At 57.2% G+C, this 18,505-nt stretch overlaps 3 protein-coding genes across 21 annotated transcripts in view; 1 reads left to right on the top strand and 2 right to left on the bottom strand.

Moving 5' to 3' along the window:
• Nucleotides 1-2,903: 2,903 nt before the first annotated feature.
• Nucleotides 2,904-3,831, bottom strand: CFAP141 (cilia and flagella associated protein 141). Its single transcript, XM_068921951.1, has 4 exons — nucleotides 3,775-3,831; nucleotides 3,397-3,488; nucleotides 3,173-3,278; nucleotides 2,904-3,065 (listed from the first exon to the last, which is right to left on the bottom strand). The coding sequence occupies exons 1-4, from the start codon at nucleotides 3,829-3,831 to the stop codon at nucleotides 2,964-2,966; spliced, it is 357 nt and encodes a 118-aa protein (XP_068778052.1). The 3' UTR covers nucleotides 2,904-2,963.
• A 217-nt stretch (nucleotides 3,832-4,048) lies between these two features.
• C30H1orf43 (chromosome 30 C1orf43 homolog) lies at nucleotides 4,049-8,575 on the bottom strand. The gene is made up of 7 exons (XM_068922429.1): nucleotides 8,221-8,575; nucleotides 7,036-7,137; nucleotides 6,670-6,778; nucleotides 6,286-6,339; nucleotides 5,719-5,885; nucleotides 5,530-5,588; nucleotides 4,049-5,290 (listed from the first exon to the last, which is right to left on the bottom strand). Exons 1-7 carry the CDS (start codon nucleotides 8,287-8,289, stop codon nucleotides 5,092-5,094), a joined length of 759 nt encoding a protein of 252 aa, XP_068778530.1. The 5' UTR covers nucleotides 8,290-8,575; the 3' UTR covers nucleotides 4,049-5,091.
• UBAP2L (ubiquitin associated protein 2 like) overlaps nucleotides 8,498-18,505 on the top strand; it is a 33,261-nt gene continuing 23,253 nt past the window's right edge. For 9 of the 19 annotated variants that reach the window (XM_068922295.1, XM_068922289.1, XM_068922286.1 and 6 more), the window contains exons 1-7: nucleotides 8,498-8,623; nucleotides 12,666-12,795; nucleotides 13,405-13,482; nucleotides 13,902-14,036; nucleotides 16,982-17,150; nucleotides 17,495-17,590; nucleotides 18,348-18,393. In XM_068922295.1, coding sequence (XP_068778396.1) covers nucleotides 12,706-12,795; nucleotides 13,405-13,482; nucleotides 13,902-14,036; nucleotides 16,982-17,150; nucleotides 17,495-17,590; nucleotides 18,348-18,393 — 614 coding nt within the window. In that variant the 5' untranslated portion in view covers nucleotides 8,498-8,623; nucleotides 12,666-12,705. The other 10 variants (XM_068922296.1, XM_068922294.1, XM_068922293.1 and 7 more) reach the window with 3 other exon arrangements.

Here is an 18,505-nt window from a genome sequence, read left to right as displayed (position 1 = left end):
CCCGGGGGGCGGCGGGCGAGGGCCGAGGGCCGCCCGGTGCTATTTTAAGAGCCGGGGGCTTAGCAGCAGCCGCGGCCCCGCCGGCCCCCGTCGCGGGGTGCCCGGGAGCAGCGGGGCGCCGCGGCCGGTCCCGCCAGCCTCCCCGCCCGGCCCGGGGCGCCGGAGCCGGAGGAGCACACCGGCCGGCCCGCGGCCCGGAGCCCCTCGGCGCTTCCCGGGCCGCCGGCGGGTCAGCGGCCTCCTTGGGCCGTCCCTAAGGCGCTGCCGGTGCCGGCAACGGGCCAGGCTGGGAGCCGGCCGGCGTCTCCGGCGGGCGAGACCCGGCGCTCCCATCCGGGCAGCCCTGGCGGCCGGTTTTGGGAGCCGAGCGGGGCCGGACCCAGCCTGCCCCGGGGGCTCGGGGGGGCAGAAAGGAGCCAGGAGACGGGGAGGGCCCCCGGCGTGACACCCCGCGGCCGTGCCCCGTCCCTCCGGGAGCCGTAAATAGCGGCTGGCGCCGGGCCGAGCGATGCCGGCGGTGGGCACGGGGCCACGCGCCTCCGCGGCCGGGCTCATTCCCGGCGCGAGCCGCGAGGGACAGGTGGCCAGCGCCGACCCCGCGGCCGTGCCAGCCGCGCGCCCGCGGAGACGCGGAGACGGGGCGCGCGGGCAGCCAGGCTTTATTGCAGCAGCAGCGGGGCCGGGAGGGGGCCGGGGGCTCCCCGCGTCCCGCCCCGGCTGCGGGAGGGCGCCGGCAGCATCTCCCGCTGCGCAGCCCTGCCGCTGTAAGAATATGTTTGATATTTAGTTGGTTTTCCAATAAAACAACCTAATATCAAACATATCAGACAGAGGCAGGGGCAGGCGGAGGCGGCAGGTCCTGGGGCCGCGGCTCCCTGCAAGAGAAAGAGAAGGAGAGGCTGAGCGTGGCGCCGGCCGCGTCGCTGGGACCCCTCCGGCGGCTTCCGTGCCCGCGTCCCCGTCACCGTCCCGTGCCGCGTCCCCGTGCGGCGAGCTCTGAGCGTCGCCCTGCGCTGGCTCCTGGCCCAGCTCTCCAAGCCTGCAGCAGGCACCAGCCCGGGCACCCAGCGTGCTGCACCCTGGACACCCCATCCTTGGGGTCCGGAGCCAGACTGGGCGGCTGCAGCGGCCACAGGGGCTCCCGGCCCATCGGCTCTGGGGATCCTCTGGGACCTGGTGCAAGCCCTCGGGACCAGGCTTTGCCTCCAGGCAGGAGGCGACCAGGGAGCGGGGCTGGGAGCAGGGCAGCGCTGGCACAGGGCCCTGGCACGCTGCAGCATGGCATAGCACAGCATTGCATGGCGTTACGTGGCACGGCGCGGCACAGCATTGCACGGTATTGCCTGGCATGGCACGGCATGGCATTGCACGGCATGGCATTGCATGGCACGGCATTGCATGGCACGGCATGGCACGGCATTGCACAGCATTGCCTGGCATGGCACGGCACAGCATTGCATGGCACGGCACGGCACGGCATGGCACGGCACAGCATTGCCTGGCACAGCACGGCACGGCAGGCATTGCTGCCACCCCGTCCCTACATGTCTGGGGCTGAGCGGGGCCCTGCGTCCGGCGCTGCCTTACCTGGGCGGGCTCGGGGTGCTCCTCGGCGGCTCTGGCTCGGGTGCCGCACAAGCCGCCGTTTATAACCACGCTCAGCTGCAGCCGGCGGGGAGGACGCGGCCGGCGAGCGCCCCGACCCCGCGCACGTGGCCTCGTTCCCATTAATTACCACCCATCAATGTCCCCCTGCCCCCTCCGCGGACCCCCGCGCCCTTGGCGCTGAGCGCGGCCGGTCGATACGGGTCGATGGCCCCGCGCCGCCTGCTCCTGCCCCCGGTCACACGCCGCTGTCATTAGCGGGGCCGTCGATACCGGGGGCTGCGGGGGAGCCGTCCCCGTCCCATCCGGCTGCGTGCCGCCGCGCGTGACCCTGCCCAAGGACGAGCCGAGGGGCCGAGCCCCGCGTCCCCCCCCGCTGCCGGCCCCCCGGCGCCGGCCTTCGGGGAGCTGCCGAGCTCCGGGCGGCCTCGCCGGCGCGGGGGCACGCGGGGCGCCCCGGGAAGGGCGCTGGGCTGGGGCACCGCGCGGGACGCGGGGCTCGGCCGCCCGCCGGGGCGCACGCGGCCGGGGCGCCGGGGGTGCAAGCGCGCGGCCGGCGGCTGATGTGATGCGACCCGACAGACGAGCTAATGAAGGGGCCGTCGTCGGGGGGTGCCGGCTCGCGGCCCCCGGCCCTGTCAATAAGCTGAGCGGGGGCAGGCGCTGATGGACCCCGGGGCCGGGAGACGCCAAGGTCGGGCGCGGGCGGCGGGGCCGGGAGGCGGGGGGCCGGGGGAGCGGGTCGGGGCTCCCGTCCCGCAGCAGCGGAGCCGGGTGCGGACGGCGCGCGGGGGCCGGGGGGGCGGGGGGCGCGCGGTGCCGCCCGGCGCAGCCGGCCTGGCCGGGGCCCGCTCCCCCTGTGCCGCAGCGTCGTGCCGCCGCGCTGCGGATCCGCGGCGGGCGCCCGCGGACCCGGCGGCTCCCAGCCGCGCGGCCGGGTCGCCCGTGCCGAGGTTGCGCGTGCACCGGGGTTGCACGCGCAGCAGGACCCCGCGGATGCACGTTGCCCGACCCGCTCCCCACGGGGACAGGACCTTCCGGGCGCCTTTCGTGGGGCCGCCGGTGCTGGGGTCGCAACAGGGACCCTGCCCCGCAGCCGCAGGCATCCGCCAGCCCCCGCTTTCGGCCTCGTCCTGCAGGCGCCGGGAAGAGGCCCGGCCACAGAGCGCGAGTCCGGCACCCCAACGCGGCAGCCGTGCTGCCATCTCCTGGCGCGGCCGCGGCCGGGCCGGCGGTGACGCCCGGGGGGACCGCGCTGGGCTGCCCCCGTCCCCGCACACAGCGGACACAGCCCCCGTCTCGCTCAGCTCGCTTTATTCTCCGCCGGGGCGGTCCCGCGGCGGTGCCCGGCCGGGCGCTCACAGCCGCTCCACGTAGAAGGCCTTGCCGAGCCGCCGCAGCTCCTGCTGCTGCTGCAGGCGCTCGCGCCGGAGGAGCCGGCGCAGGGCAGCTCGCCGGACCTGCCGGGGCACACCGTGAGCCGGCGGGTGAAGCCCCGGGTGCCCGCGGCCCCGGCGCTGCCCCGCGCCAGGAGACCGCGGCCGTGCCGGGGTGCGCCCGGCCTCACCATCGCGCGCTCCTCGCCGGCGAGGCGCAGCTCCGCGGCGACGCTGTCCCGCAGCGCCCCGAGGGTCCTGGCCCAGATCCTCTCCTCCCACTGCGGCTGCCCCCCGCTGCGGGCACACGGCAGGGCACGGTCAGGCGCCGCGACCCCTTCGCCGCCCCGGCACGATCCCGTGCCGGGCGCAAAGCGGGGTCGAACCCCGCGGCGACTCCCTTTGCCGACGCTACCTTTCCAGCACGTTTGCGCCGCTCGCCTCCTTCTCCAGCACCTGCAACCAGAGCAGCACAGTTCGGGTGGCCCCAAACCCGCGGGCCCAGCCCTGCGCGGGGTTTAACCTGCGCAAGGGGGACGTGGGAGGGCGACGCGCTCGGCTGCAATGCTCGCAGCGCCCAAGAGAGTCTCTCTTCCCTCCCCAGCAGAGCCCGGGGCAGGCGGCTCCTTGCTGCCGCTGGGGAAACCAGCCCACCCAGGGCCGGGGCGCTGCCCGGCTCCAGCCCAGCGGCCGCAGCCAGCTGCGAACCGAGCGTGATCCCCCGCCGGCGTGGGGAGACGAGCGGACGCGGCTCCAGCGTCGCCCCCAGCCCCGCGGCCCTGCCCCATCCCACCTCCTCCCACTGCAGTGAGGGCGCCCGCTCGCTCGGCGCTGCCTTTGCCGCCGCCATGGCCGCTGCAGCCCCTCGGCGCTGGCCGTTACCGGGCGTCCCCGTCACCACGGCGGCCGCGCGCTCCGCTCTGCGCGCTGCCGGGAGACAAAGCCAAGGCTGGGCCCGAAGCCACGGGCCAGGCCAACGTCTCCTCGAATCCCCGCGCGCCGGTGGGGAGGAGCGGCCAGCCCGGCTCGGAAAGGTCCTTCTGGTGGGTCCACAGCACGCATCCACCTTGCGGGAACTGTCATTTTATTAAACAGCAATTAAAAAGAGTGCAGAGGGCCAGGCAAGGGGCACTGTGCCCTGCCCAACGCAGTACACGCCGAGGCGACCGGCGAGCAGTGGGTGCTGCCTTCGGCCTTGCAGGATGCAGACTTCAAGCCAGGGGCTGCGAGCTTTTGCCCGGAGCTGCCACCAGCAGCCCCGTCCTCTGGGGCTTGGTGGTGACTGGCAAACCAGGCGCTGGTGAGAGTGGGAGGAAACACCCCCTTGGCAGGGCAGACAGGACGTGTAAAGCTGGTATTTGTCTGCCCGAGACGTCCCCAAATGCCCAGTTGTGGAAGAGAGTAGAAACTGCAGCCCAAAGAGGCAGCTCATCCACGGCTACCGAGAACTGGACACCAAACTATTTACACTCAGTTCGGGCACCCTCGCCCCCAGCCCCGATGCAGAGGCAGGCTGAGCACACCCAGCCGAGAGCAGCAGGCAGCGACGATGCCACACTCCTGCAGCCACAGGGAAAACAAGCACATTCACCCTCCGGAAAGAACAGGCGAGCGGCTCCCTAGAGAGCCCGAGACCCACGCAGGTGAGATGGACAGACAGAATCAGCCCCTGCCGGCCATGAGGGGAAAGAGGGCAGGTGGAGGAGAGCGCTGGCTGGGATTGACGTCTTTTATAAATAAGCTAAAGCTAATCAAAGTCTATTCACAGGGCCAGGGCTCCAAGAAGTTGCTGGCCTCAAAGACGGAACAAGCCTGAAACACGTCTCCAAGCTCGACACAGAGGAGGCCCACGGAGGCCGATCCCCTCCGGCAGGCAGGCACGCTGCTTTGGAAAGGCCTCTAGGCGAGGGACAGGCTCCACCAGCCAAGACGGAGCCTCCGCTGAGCTATTATATCCAACATCGTGCAAAAGAGAGACCCAAGAGTGCAGCCGCTTCCTCCCAACGCTGCCTGCACACTGAACTGAGGCCAAAACCTGCCCAGGGCATTAGCTGCACCCATCAAGGGGCTCTGCTCATGGCAGGTCCCCGGAGCAGTGCTCCCTGCTGGCTCACAGGGTGCTCTCCAGCGTGTTGTAGTTGTCCTTGAAGCTCTTCAGCTCCAGGAAGTGTTTGGCACGTTTGCTCTTCTGGCTGGAAGGCAGGTAGGTGACCTGAATGGTGGCTGGGTTGGAGACTTCGGGAGAGAGCGTGAGGTCCTTTGCTGCCGACTGGTGCTGCCTCTGGCTGCTGCCTCCCCGCACCTTGGTCCTGCAGGGAGAGGGGCGTTATCAAAGCAGGAGAAGGAGGTGCCGCCCTCCCCAGAGGAGCTGTTCCACCACCCGGTCTGTCTGTCCAACGCGAGGCAGGTCCGTCCTCAGGAGATGCTGAAGCAGCCCATTTCCCAGAGGCTGGGTGTTTGCCTCAAAGCCCCTCTCTGTCCACACCTCCTGCAGCCCCAGAAACCAACATCCCACCCCCACTACGTACAGCCCAGCAGCGACACTTACATGTTCGCTAGCTCGTTCAGAGCATCCTGGTACTTCAGATATTCTGGTTTCCCAAAGACCTAGATACGAGCAGAAAAGACCCTCGAAACCTTGGCCTGGGTTACGTTGCTACCTCAATCTTGCTATCAGGCTGCAAAGCAGCACCCTGAGCTGCTGCAGAGACCGGGCAATGGCAGGGCTGGCGCTTACCCCAGTGCCGTAACGGGCACTCTCATACCCATCCAGCAAGGTGTCAATCAAGGTCTTGCGAATGCCTTTGAAGGAAGTGCTGGAATTCCTCAGTTCCAGCAGGTAGGCACAGAAGTTCTTTCCTATTAAAGATTTTGGGTATCTGCCTTCTGCATGAAACGGTATTTCTGGAAAATAAAAAGGCACAACAGAACCAGCTGAAGCGCAGTTTAAAATGCCTCTGTTCACCCTACACACCAAGGTAGAGGTTCACAGGTGACTAAATAACTTCCTGCCATTTCTGCTGCCTCAATTTGCCTGGGCCTAGATGGAGAGATGAACCCAATCCATGTGAACGAGTTCACTTTGTTTCTAAACCAGCTTTGCTGACTGCTTCCTATGCGTTAGCAAAGCGAACCTCAGGCAGCCAGGGCCAACTCCTCGATGGGCTAAGTGACTGCTGTCCTCAGAGGAGGACTTTGTGCTATCAAAAGACTGCTGGGTCAACACACTGCACCCTTATTTTATATACAAATGGTCTCTCTCTCCCCCCCTTTCCCTCCCAGGGCCCACAGTGTGCTCCCTTACCAGACGTTCTAATCGCATCCAGGGCCTTCATCCTGTACAAGTAGTTACAGCAGCCTAGAGGAGACAACGCACAAACTGAAAACTCTGCGCAACTCGGCAACAGGAGACACATACACACCAGCCTGCTGCTGTAAAGAGGGAGGGGGTTAGGAGTAGAGGAGCAGGGGGCAGAGGGCAGAAAGACCATCTCATATTAACCAGCCAAACGTGCTGTTGCAACGTGACAGCCAACAAAAAAGGCCAGCTGCGCAGCTCAGCACTAAGAGAATGACCAGAGTCACTTGAGTGAGATCTGAGTCTGCTGCAGTGGGAAAAGCACTGGATGGTCTCTCTGGTGTCCTCTGACTCAGCTGCACGTTCAGCAAGGGAGGATACGCAGGCTACCTTGCGTCTCCAGCTGCAGAAGTCTGCTGTCATCCTCTGCTAACAGCCGGGGCTCATACTTGATGTCTTGCACCCTTGACAGTCGAATGTCAATCTCTTCCTTTAAGTCCTGTACAAATGAAGAAACCACCGTCTTGAATTTACAGAGCGCTTGTTTTCCTACAGGGTCACAGGGATGACAGTAGCCAAATCCTGGGGGCCCTCCGGAGTCAATGAGAGGGAAGATCGTTCGCTCTCAAACCACCTGCGCCCCAAGGTGGAAGGCACCCCATTTCGGAGCAACCCCCCCGCGCCAGCTGGCACCGAGGGGGCTGTGGGCCCGGCGAGGGGAGACGCGCCCCGACCCACGGGGCCGCGTGCACCGACCTTGGGCGCGTGCTGTCCGACAGGCACGTGGGGGCCGCGGCGGGACTTCATGGCGAAGCGCATGATCTGGCGTTTCACGAAGATGAAGAGCAGCACGAAGACCTAGGGCACCACAGCGGGGACGGGCAGTCAGACGCACCGAGCTGCACCCACGGGGGCCCTGCAGGAACCTGGGACCCAGCCCTGCGACGGGCTCCCGGCCAGCCCAGGCCCAGCCCCATGGCCACCCCCATCCTGGCCCCATGGCCACCCTGGGCCTGGCAACCACAGGGGCCCCATGGATGTCCCAGACCCAGCAACGACGGGGGACCCGGCCCCAGCCTATTGGGGCCCCACAGACACCCAGGCCAGCCCCATGGACAGCCCAAGACTGATGCCACGGGGGGGATCTTACCCACACCCCTGCCCGGCCCCACAGATGGCCTGAACCCAGCCCCATGCGGGACCCTATTGGCACCCTGACCCAGCCCCACACCTACCTGAGTATGGGCATGAAAGGGCCCCAGGCCCAGCCCCACAAGCACCCTGGGGCAGCCCCACAGACACCCCGAGACTGGCGCCACGGGGGCTCCTACCCACAGCCCACAGACAGCCTGAGCCCAGCCCCACACGCGGCCCCACAGACATCATGGCTCAGCCCCACGACTACCCGAGTCTGGGTGTGTGGGGGCCCCACAGACACCCCAGATCTAGCCCCAGGCCCACGGGAGCCCCACGGACACTCCAGGCCCAGCCCCACGGGAGCCCCACAAACACCCCAGCCCCACGGGAGCCCCGCGGACACTCCAGGCCCAGCCCCACGGGAGCCCCGCGGACATCCCAGCCCCATAGGAGCCCCACGGACACCCAAGCCCCTCGGGAGCCCCACGGACACGCCAGGCCCAGCCCCACGGGAGCCCCGCGGACATCCCAGCCCCATAGGGGCCCCACGGACACCCAAGTCCCTCGGGAGCCCCACGGACACGCCAGGCCCAGCCCCTCGGGAGCCCCGCGGACATCCCAGCCCCATAGGAGCCCCATTGACAACCCAGTCCCGGCCCCTCGGCAGCCCCACGGACACCCCGCGCCCGACCCACGGACACCACCCCGGACCGGTCCTCAGGGGGGCGCCGCGGAGGCCGCGGGCCGGCGCCGGGGGGAGGCGCGGCCGGGCCCGGGTCCGGTTCCGGGTCCGGCGGCGCTCACCAGGCTGCCGTAGGCCATCACCAGCACCACGTTGACCCCCGAGAGCCAGTTGCTGCCGGACCCCGCCATGCCCGGCCCGGCCCGCGGCCCCACAACATGGCGGCCGCCGAAGCCGCCGCGCGCCCCCGCCACGTGACGGGGAGGGGGGTGGGGGGGGGAGAAGGAAGGGCGGGGCGGCCTCGCGCCTGCGCGCGGGGCGGAAGGAACAGCGGGGTGAGGGTGGAGGGGGGGGGGAAGAGAGCGGGAAGGGGGCCGCCCCCACGTGACGCGCGGCGGGGCCGGCGGTCACGTGGCGGCGGCGGGGTGAAGCCGGCCGGGCGCCGCCTCCCTCCTTCCCCCCGCGCCCGTATCACGTGATGGGGGCGGGCGCCGCTGGGTAGTTGTCAGTGTGGTGGAGACTCAGGTAAAGTTGGCTGCGCGGAGGCGGCGGCGGCTCCGGTAACTGCGCGCGGCCCCTTTAAATCCCGCCCCCTTCTTCTTCTCTCCCCCCCCCCCCCTTTTCCCTCTCCCGCCGCCGCCGGGCTCCCCTCAGCCCGCCCGGCGCGGCCCAGCCCGGCCGCCGCCGCCCTCGCGCCCAGCCGGGGCCGCCGCCGGGCGCCGCGCGGCGGGAGGCAGGCTGCGGTGCGGCCTAGTGGGCCGGGCCGCCGCCGGGGGCTGGCGTAGCGTGCGCGGCCGGCGCAGGTGAGGGGCGGGCGGCGCGGCGGGCCGGGGAGGCGGGGACGCGGCGCGGGGGGAGGGAGGGAATGGCGGCCGCGGCCATGAGGGCGGAAGCGACCCGGCGAACGGGCCCGGCGCCGCCCGCGGCAGCCCCTACCGGTACCGGGCTCCGCACCGGGCCCGGCCTATTGTCCCGGTTGCGGCCGGCGCGACAACGCGGGCTCGGCCGGCGCCGTATTGTTCTCCGGCCTGTGGCGAGGAGCAGCGCCGCCGCCCAGCCCTGCGGGACCCGGGCTCCCCCCGGGGCGGCGGCGGAGCGGGCCGGCGCTTTGTGCTGCCGCCGGGCCCCGCCGCCGCCCCGGGCCGGGCCCGTCGGGGGGGAGCCGGCTCGCCCGGCGGAGCCGTGGGCATCGGCGGCTCCCGGGGTTCGGGGCCGGGTCTCTGTCCTCCCGGGGTCCCCGCCGGTTTCGTTTGCTTCCACGCCGGTTGGAAGCACTTTCCTGTGTTATCTTCGTGCGTTTTCGGGCTATAGAGCTGCCCGGGTGAGGCTTATTTAATAAAGCAGTATGCATTGATGCTAAACTCCGGTTCTATAATGGCTTATTTTGCAGCACTCCCCCCCACAAAAAAAAAAAAAAAACAACAAACCAACAACTTGTCTTCCACGTATGTGCGAGTTACTTGACTTGCAGCTGCCCTGCGTTTGCACCGGGGCAAAACTTGTATCGCTGGTAAACCATCCCGCTGCGCCAGGCTCTTCCTGGTGCTCGTTCTCCCCCCGCGGTGCCGCATGGTCGTGCTGAATGGTTTGTCCTTCCATTTAAAGCCTTTTGCAAATGTTAATTAAGCTTTGGTGGAGGGGGTATGGAAATGCCGCTTTTCTGCCTTCACGCATAAGGGAAACTGAGGCTGGGAGGTGCTGTGACTTGCATCACCTGGCAAGTCTAACAGAACTGGAAATAGTGAATGTGATTGACAGATCATTGTTCTAAAATTGTAACTTACCTGAAATTTCTAATAAAATTAACCGTTTTGTTATGTTTCTGTATCACCTCTTTTTCTGAAGACTCCGCATGGCGCTTATCGTTTTGTGTAGATGAGAATCTCCTCTACCTAGGAAGTGAGAAGCAAATAGTGATTTAATATGAAAAGGGAAATCTACAGAGTGCGTTAAATTTAGTTGCAGCTTCTCTGAAGAAAAGATCTTGTAACCCGTAGCTGTGAAGTTTCTTGTTTGTCCGTAAATTGTGTACAGATACCTTGCTTTACTATTGTCTTGAAATGTAAAAGTCAGCCTGGTTTAACGTTATTTCTCTGCTATGTTTCATTCAAGAATTTACTTCGGCTCTCTAGAATTGCCTTTTTTATTATGTCTCTCTTTTTTTTTTTTTTTTTTAAGGATATGTGTAAAACAGTTTTGGTAAATGCTTGTTTGAACCAGCTGTTAAAATCAGATTGTCTTTCCTTCTGTGCAGTGACAGTTCAGGTGTCAGAATAATCACTTAATATTTGCATTTAAATATTGCCTGTGAGCTGTACTACAGCGAGTTGTGTGATTAAGGAATAAATGATCAGTAGACAAGTCCTCTTCCCTCAAAGAGACTCGTGGGGTGTTGCGTGGACATGCACACTTGCCTGAAGGCCTTTGTAGGATCCAGGCCTGACTGATGTTTACGTGAGGAGATACCTATTGTATTTTTACATGTTAAAAAAAAAGTACTTAACTGTCAGTAAAACGCAGCTGGGGCAGGAGCAGAACGTGGCAGCTGTTGAACAATGCCCAGCTACTGCACAAAGGTTTAGGGCAGCAGACTAGTAGAACTATATCCTATTGAAATTGCAGATTAAGTTACTGCAAACATGCAATACTGCTTCCCTCTGGGCCTGCAATTCTGCTGCCAAATTGCTTTAATGTGACAACTTGTTTGTATGTGAGATACTTAGAACTGGAAGAGATGCAGCAGTGGGGAGCAAGAATAAATACCAGGGGGAAGAATCCAGTAGCGAGTGTGGGAGGGTTTGCTATGTATCCCAAGAGGCTTTTTGTTTGCTGACTTTGGTGAACGTTAAGGTTTGGTACTCTTGGTCAAGTCTGTTCTTTGTTACGTGCACCTCAAATGCTCTTGTTGAATGGATAGGTAGCACGGGTTATTTTCTAATGAGCCCAGATTTTTGAGTTGTGTAACCGTAAAACTGTGTTTTTCAATTGCCGCGAGGCATGGGTTGCCCCAAACGGTGAACTTTTGAGGTTTTGTGGGAAGCTACAGGAGCAATTGCATTTGAAAATTTGAATACAAGTGAACAATGGATGCTGATGCAAGCTGGGACAGCAAAATAGTATTGTGTGTATCAAACCACAGTGCAGAGGTGATGTTGGGGTCTTTGTGCTCCAAAGGAAAGGTTTCTGAACCTCTGCTGATCTCTCTGCTCGTGGACTTTGAAAAGAAAGATTCCCCAATGTTTACAGTGCTCTTTGCTAATGCTGCTTTTCAGCTTTTCTCACTTTCTTTCTGCTGCACGTTGGGTCTTGCTTTGTGCTGCAATACTGACTTTACAAGCAAAGTTTCAGGTCGTATCTTGGCAGTTGGATCTTCTTGCTTGGATTTCCCCCCCATTCTTAAAATCTGTCGGTCTCCTTCATCTACTCAAAGAATTCTGTGAGCAGCACTAGCAACTGGAGTAGAACCTGTTGCTTTGGAGGAAGGTTTATTAGTCCTATTAACAAAATCATAGAAAGTTGAGTTTGCAGTTATTTAGTTTTCAGAGGCTCATAAATAGCAAGTCTGGCCTAGTGCCTTAGAATGTACCTGGCATTCCTTATTCTCGAGAGATTTGTAGGTAGTGTAAGATTATTCACTGTCAATCCCATTTTAACTGTCAGTATTGGAATTTCCCCCAGAGCCCTGGTTTAAGGTTATAAGATTTCACTTGCTAGTTTTTCATGTCCTAAACTCTTTATTAGGATTTTTTGCATCAAACAGCTATAAAACAATATCACTAGCTGTTATTTGTTGTTGAAATCGTCCTCATTTTCATAGCATGTTTTCTTCTATTCAGTTTGGAGTATTCTAGAGTAATATTTCTAGGTCTGATTAATGAATGAAATAAGCAGAAAGATGTCTTTCCACATGGACACTGTGTGTGTGTGTGTATGTATATATATATTTTTTTCTAAACAACTTCCCACAAACCAGTAAGCAGTAACAAACCAGAATGTTTTTGCTACTTTGAAGGTGAACAAAGACAGAAAAGCAGTTAGAAATTCAGTTGATAGGTTTGAGGCTTTGAGATGTTTTACTTTCCAAGTGAAGTTTCTTTGGGGCTTTTGGAAGTGTTCCTTGCTAGAGCTCATCGCTCTTGCCTCTTAAGGCTCCTTTCCTGGTAAATTCATGCCAGTTCATACACTTGCTTGTGTTTTTAGCAGTGAATCATTAAACCTTTAAGACAAAGTACTTCTGCTCTTAGGTCCTGATTGCTGTCATTTGGGTGCAGGTTGTGTAGGTGAGGTGGGGGAGATGAGGCGATAATGTTTTGTTTGGAATACTCCATTTCTGAGATTGTGTGCTAGTAGTGGAGAAAATTCCAAAAGGACAGGTGGCCTTTTTATCCTGGATGCACGTGGAAATCTTACTACGTTGGCCTGCAGTGGTTTGGGGGAAGCAGAGGGGAGGGTGGGGACAGTGATGGCTTTACTTGCTGTCTTGCCCTCTTGATTGTTCAATCTTGGTGCTGCCTTTTGTTTTCAGTTTCTAACAGTCTGTTCTCTCTTCTCCCCTGACCCACCACAGAGTTCTACCTTGTAAATACTGTTATTTGTATATACTGTAAATGATGACATCGGTGGGCACTAACCGAGCCCGGGGGAACTGGGAGCAGACACAGACACAGAGCCAGACGCAGCACAAGCAGCGGCCGCAGGTAAGGGGAGCATCCATGGAAACGAGCTAGCTTGGAGGTGGAGACCTGGCACTCCTACCTGGCCCAAGTGCTTGTGGCTAAGAGCTGGGCTTGGCCTAACGAACTCCTAGAATCACTTCCTGTGTGCTGCAGGGTGCTGCTCTTAGAGGCAGGTTAATTGGGCTGCCACTGACATGGTGAGATTTCTGCATTAGTGCCTCCAAGTGGGAGCCGGTGCTGAAATTTTGTTACTTCTAGCTGACCATTCCCTGTTTGTTTTAATAAATGCAAGCGGCTGAGAAGCCGCATGCGGAGTTTGCCATGGCGTTCTGATGGTGTTAAGGTCTACCTCAAAATCGGAAAAAACAGTTTAGGTGATTTTTGGCTCGGCCGTTATAGAGAGGCTATCCAATGGTATTTCACTTCTTCTAGATGTCCCTCGCTTGCTCTTCTTTTGTCTGACTTTCTTTCTGAAGATTTCCTCTTTCTGACCCACGTTTGCGCCTCTGTCTTCATCATATTGATTCCTTTCCAGTGTTCTCAGCGAAGCTGTATGACCTTTGGAGGAGGGTTAGTTTGAAATGCGCTGCTCTAACTGTACTCCCTTTTTTCTACATTCAATCTCCTTAGGCCACTGCAGAACAGATTCGACTTGCACAGATGATTTCGGACCACAATGACGCTGACTTTGAGGAGAAGGTGAAACAAGTGAGTAGGGAAAGTGGGCATGAACCCTGCTGGGAAGGCAAGATCAGTGGCAAAAGTACAGTTAGTGCTGGGGATGGTGGTGGGAGGGAAAGAGGCTGCTGTCTGTTTCCTGTATTTCCTGGGGCAGACCTAATTTCCAGGGGCTGGAGGGTCTGCTGGTACTCTGAAACAAGGAGGTGGTAGGTTAGGCTGTGGTAAAACACAGCAATTTGGGAATTCCTACCCTCGGTTCTGGGAATTAGCTCTTTGTTCTAGGGCATAATTAAGCTGGGGTGGGTGGGGAGACCGCCAAACCCTGGTGTTTCTTGGTAGGATTTCTGTTTTGGGATTAAATTGGATAGCCTCTTAAGAGATCTTAGAGATTTTGTGCTTCCTTGGTTGGGAATGTGTTGACGGTATTGTGGTCTTCTCCTTTACAGCTGATTGACATCACAGGCAAGAACCAAGATGAGTGTGTGATTGCTCTGCATGATTGCAATGGGGATGTTAACAGAGCTATCAACGTGCTGCTGGAGGGCAATCCGGACACGGTAGGATTGGGTCCTATAAATCTGGTGAGGCCTAGTTCAGTGTAACTGCCTATTTGGAGACAAGACCTACAATAATGTTTAGACAGCGAGAGCCTAAAGGACTTGCTAGTTATACGGATAACACGTAAAGTGTGATTACGTCCTGGCTTCTTAATGTTGGTATTTGTAGTTTTGCACAAAACGTGAACATAGCTAACAGGCCCGAATGAACGGAGGGGAAAATGCAATGAATCGCTTCCGTTCCTTTTGAATCCCGGCGCTTTGACACGGTACAGTGGACCTGTTTTGCAGTAACTGCCTGCATGCAAGCTTTCACACTGTAGAAAGTGTGAAGTAACTAACCTCTTTTTCTGTGAGGGCTAACTGACCTCGATTGACTTGTATGTGTGCACATCCATGGTTCTTGCCCTGTTATTGCTGGGGTAATGCAATTGTGTGTCTCTGGCCCTGGACATTCATGTCTGGTACTCAGTGCTGCACTGACTGTCTTGTGTGCCATTGCCCACGCCGTGTTTTCGCGGGGCTTTCTGCCCCTTGCGCTCCTCTAATGTTTTCTGCTGAGTTAGACTTGACTGCTGTCGCTCATACAAGCCTCATTTGTAGGCAAGCTAAAAATTGGCTCTGAGAGTGAGTGCTTGCTTAGGAGAAACCTTCCATATAGCGTATGAGATATCCTTCTTTTTTGATGAAGGTAGCGGAGGCACAAATTGTTGTACAACCTAGTAAAAAGCTTGAGAAGAATCGGCTATCAGATCCTTCCAAACTGTGCTGCTGATCAGACTGGTTTCCCCCAGCAGGATGAGATTGGCTGACACCAACAGAACTTTTTTTCCTCCCTCCCCTCTGATTGTTAACTGTGAACTTAGACTGAGCTGACCAGCTCTTCTGTCTATATTCTGTGTAATGTAGCTCCTTCTCATCTTCAGGTTCTGGTATGCTTTGCTAGCTTTGGCGCAAACTAAGTTCTGCACAGTGCACGTAGGGGTTGTTGCCTTGCCTTCAGAGAGCCTTATGTGTTTATGGAGCAGCCGTTTCCATTCATAACTGAACAAAATAACTGTTGGTTACTTGTAAAATCCTTTTAGGAAAATGGAATAATATGAGTGTGCATTGTTTAGGCGAAGGTCTGCCTCGACTGTATTTTCCTCAACATCCCTTGTAACCAAGAGCTTCTGGTTTAAATGACAAACCCCTGCTATCCTAGCAATTACATTTCCTAGATGAACGCGTTGCTCATGAAAATAGCATTCACGATAGCATGCAGCAAACAGAGCTGCAGTAGCAGCATCTCCTTTATTCACATAGCTGAAAAACCCAGCAGCATGAGATGCGGTTACTGCAGAAGATTTGTAGAGACAGAAACAGTGCTGGCAGAGTAAAGCCCTCCCAGTGCCTGCCACTTCTTTAGTCTGCAGTGCCATCGGGGGCCTGCAGGTTGGTACCTGCAGCACTGAGTGTAGTCAGTGTCTGCGCTGTAATTGGTCAAAGGTCTTGGAGCTGCTTCTGGTCTGGATTTGACTTGTACAGCAATCCTGTGAAAACGGATGGTGTGCTAAGAAACAGACTTGTTAATGGCTCAAATACCCCTGTGCTGATGGAGACAACTAACCTGCCGATCTGGTTACTTGTTATTCACCGTCTTTCAAACAATAAAGGAGCTGCCACGATCTTAGTCTTGAGTTAGATTTGACTTAAAATTACAGTATTCAAAGTAAATATTTTCCTAAATTTCCTTCTGAGCCAGATACCTACAGAGAGAGACTCCAGAAGCCTTTGGTTTGAAAGGCTGTTTGTGCCTGAAAGGTTTTTTTGTCACTGCCTCTGCATGTTGCCATCCAAAACCAGCTGTTTACTTGTCTGCAAGTTATGTTTTCAGGTGTTTGTCAATGAGTTGTGACTATTTTTAATTGTTCTAACAGTATGCAGCATCGGTTTGGTAAGAATGTGAAACCACTGCAGACTGTCAGAAAGCAAAACTGATGCGGGTCCACAGCAGTAAGCTGGAGAAGCATTTAGCTTTTTAAAGTTAAACTTGGGATTACTTGAACTTGCCTGTTGAATAAATTCTGAGATAATTTTCTCCCTGTGATCAGCACGTTCAAGGAGCAGCTCCTGCCCCACAGAGCAGTGGTTTTCAAACTGATAAATGTGCCCCTGTGATATCCAAGTTGCTTCAGAGCGGTGCACTCCTGTGCTGGCTCATCATCCCCATGTACCTTTTGCATACATAAGCAGCCCAGGGAAACTGGTGCTGTTGCAGCTGCTGCCAGTGGCTCATCTTACTCAAACAGACTAAGCTTGGGATGCCTACCCTGGAACTGAAGTCCAAACAGACACCTCTTCTAGGGTTCTTTTGCCCAAAAGTGGGGTATTCCCTTTCTTCACTTGCAGTCCAAACATAGATATATTTTTCTTATGTTATTTTTAGCAGTCCTCTAATCCTCTCTTCTCTGGCATGTGCTTCCTTGAGATCCTGTGCTAGTGGACTGGAAGGGATCCCTGGAGCCTTTTCAAAAGATCTTTCCACTTTTGAGAGAGTAGCTTATCCTTGAATGTTGACTGCAGAACACCATGGGCCTTTTACCTGGGTAGTTTTGAGAGCTCCCCAAAACAGTGACCTATGTGAAATAGCGGTTTTATTTCCACTAAACAGAGTGAAGCTATACACACTTCAAACAACAATGAGTATTATGTCTGTTCCATTTCAGAGGTTAAGTAGATCATTGCAGAAATGGAATGACCCATCTCTTCCTTCAAACTGCCTGTAGGTCAACTGTAAGAAAGCTTTGTCCTTGAAGGAAAAAATTCTAGTATGTACGTGCAGGCCGAAAGGTTTTTCTAATAAAATCAGGCTGGAAGCAGTTTTCCCGGAGTCCTTCGTTATATTCTCTGTAAGATGTCTAAGTATGTCTTTGCATGTAGTATTGATCAAACTATGATTAACTTCTTTCCCTCTTGCAAATCTTCAGCATTCCTGGGAAATGGTCGGGAAGAAGAAGGGTGTCTCAGGACAGAAGGACAGTGGACAGACAGAACCCAGTGAAGAAAGCAAAGAAAACCGGGAGAGGGATCGGGATTTCAGCAGACGACGTGGTGGGCCACCAAGGCGGGGGCGAGGTGCCAGCCGTGGAAGAGAGTGTATGGACCTGCCCTTTAATAGCAACTATAACTGTCGTGATGCATACCAAGGCACTTAATGCACTGCACAAAAACTAGCAGTAAAGCTCCTAGGGCAGGCAAATGTTTTTAAGGAGAATCACCCTTCTATGTATATAGAGAGGCCCGTTCAATGCTCTCCTATCTGAGATGATTCCATGGGTGATGCACTCAGTATCTCCAGCTCAAACAAAATAAGTTAAGAAGTGTTTGGCAGCCTGGTCTCCTGCACAGTCACCATATTTTAAGGTTCAAAGGTCTGGCCTTGTATCTTCCCTAAAGCAGGATGAATCCTGAAATTGTCTGTGCATCATTCTATCTTTCAGTTCGGGGCCAGGAGAATGGACTAGATGGTGGTAAAAGTGGAGGATCTTCTGGAAGAGGCACAGAAAGAGGAAGACGGGGACGTGGCCGAGGCCGAGGTACGCACAGGGTTTGAGGTCAGAGGGATGGCAGGAAAAGGATTGGGTTGGTACGCCTCTCTCCATGAATTTTAAAAGCCTCTTTTATGAGAGGGATTGCCAAACTGAAAATAAGCACTTTAAGCACTTGCGTGTTTTTTTTTTTTTTTTTTTTTTTTTTTACCCTGTTCTTGTCCTTAGTGCACTAGATGTTTCTCCCGTGTTTTAAGCAGGGTAGAAACAGTAACTGGTTCTTGTATCCCACCCCTGGATTTGAACTGAATGTTGTTTTATTTTACAAAGAGGGAATTGGAAACTAAGGTGGCTATCTGGCGAGTGGGCAGATTGTCTGTTAGCCACAGAATCTGTATCCTCCCAGACCCTGGACTCTTGTCTCCCAGCGCCATTACTGTGTAGAGCGCTTGGTTTGCCTTTTAAATACTCAGGAATTCCTTTTTCCATGAAACCTGTGCTGCTCAGGAATTGTTGCTGAGGACGCACGCTACAGAAATCAGAACCTGGGGTCCGGTATTTATGCTTTGTGACAGCTGGAAACCTAATCTGAGTCTGGAGTTGTGCATCACTAATTGCACTGCTAGCCAGCTGAGGTCATTCACATACCTATAAAGACGAGGCTGGAGATCTCATCAGCTCAGGAAGATCCTTGACGCTTTCATGTTCTGGGCATCAGAGCTTTTTATGTTGTTCTAATATTTCTTTTCCCAGGGACACAGAGCCAACAGAGGTGCTCAGTGGTCCATATGTATATATTTTACAGGTGGCTCTGGAAGGCGGGGAGGAAGATTTTCTGCCCAAGGCATGGGGTAAGTTGCACTGACGCAAAACAGTGGCCTTCCCTCCCTCCCCCCCCCCCCCCAAATTAGGTCTCCATGCATGGATAATATTGTTTGCTTTGAGTGACATGTGGCTTCAGTC

This window comes from Struthio camelus, chromosome 30 (assembly GCF_040807025.1).
Source record: "Struthio camelus isolate bStrCam1 chromosome 30, bStrCam1.hap1, whole genome shotgun sequence".
NCBI lineage: Eukaryota > Metazoa > Chordata > Aves > Struthioniformes > Struthionidae > Struthio > Struthio camelus.
Note: the sequence above shows the minus strand (reverse complement) of the source record. Positions and strands in the feature narration are given on the sequence as shown.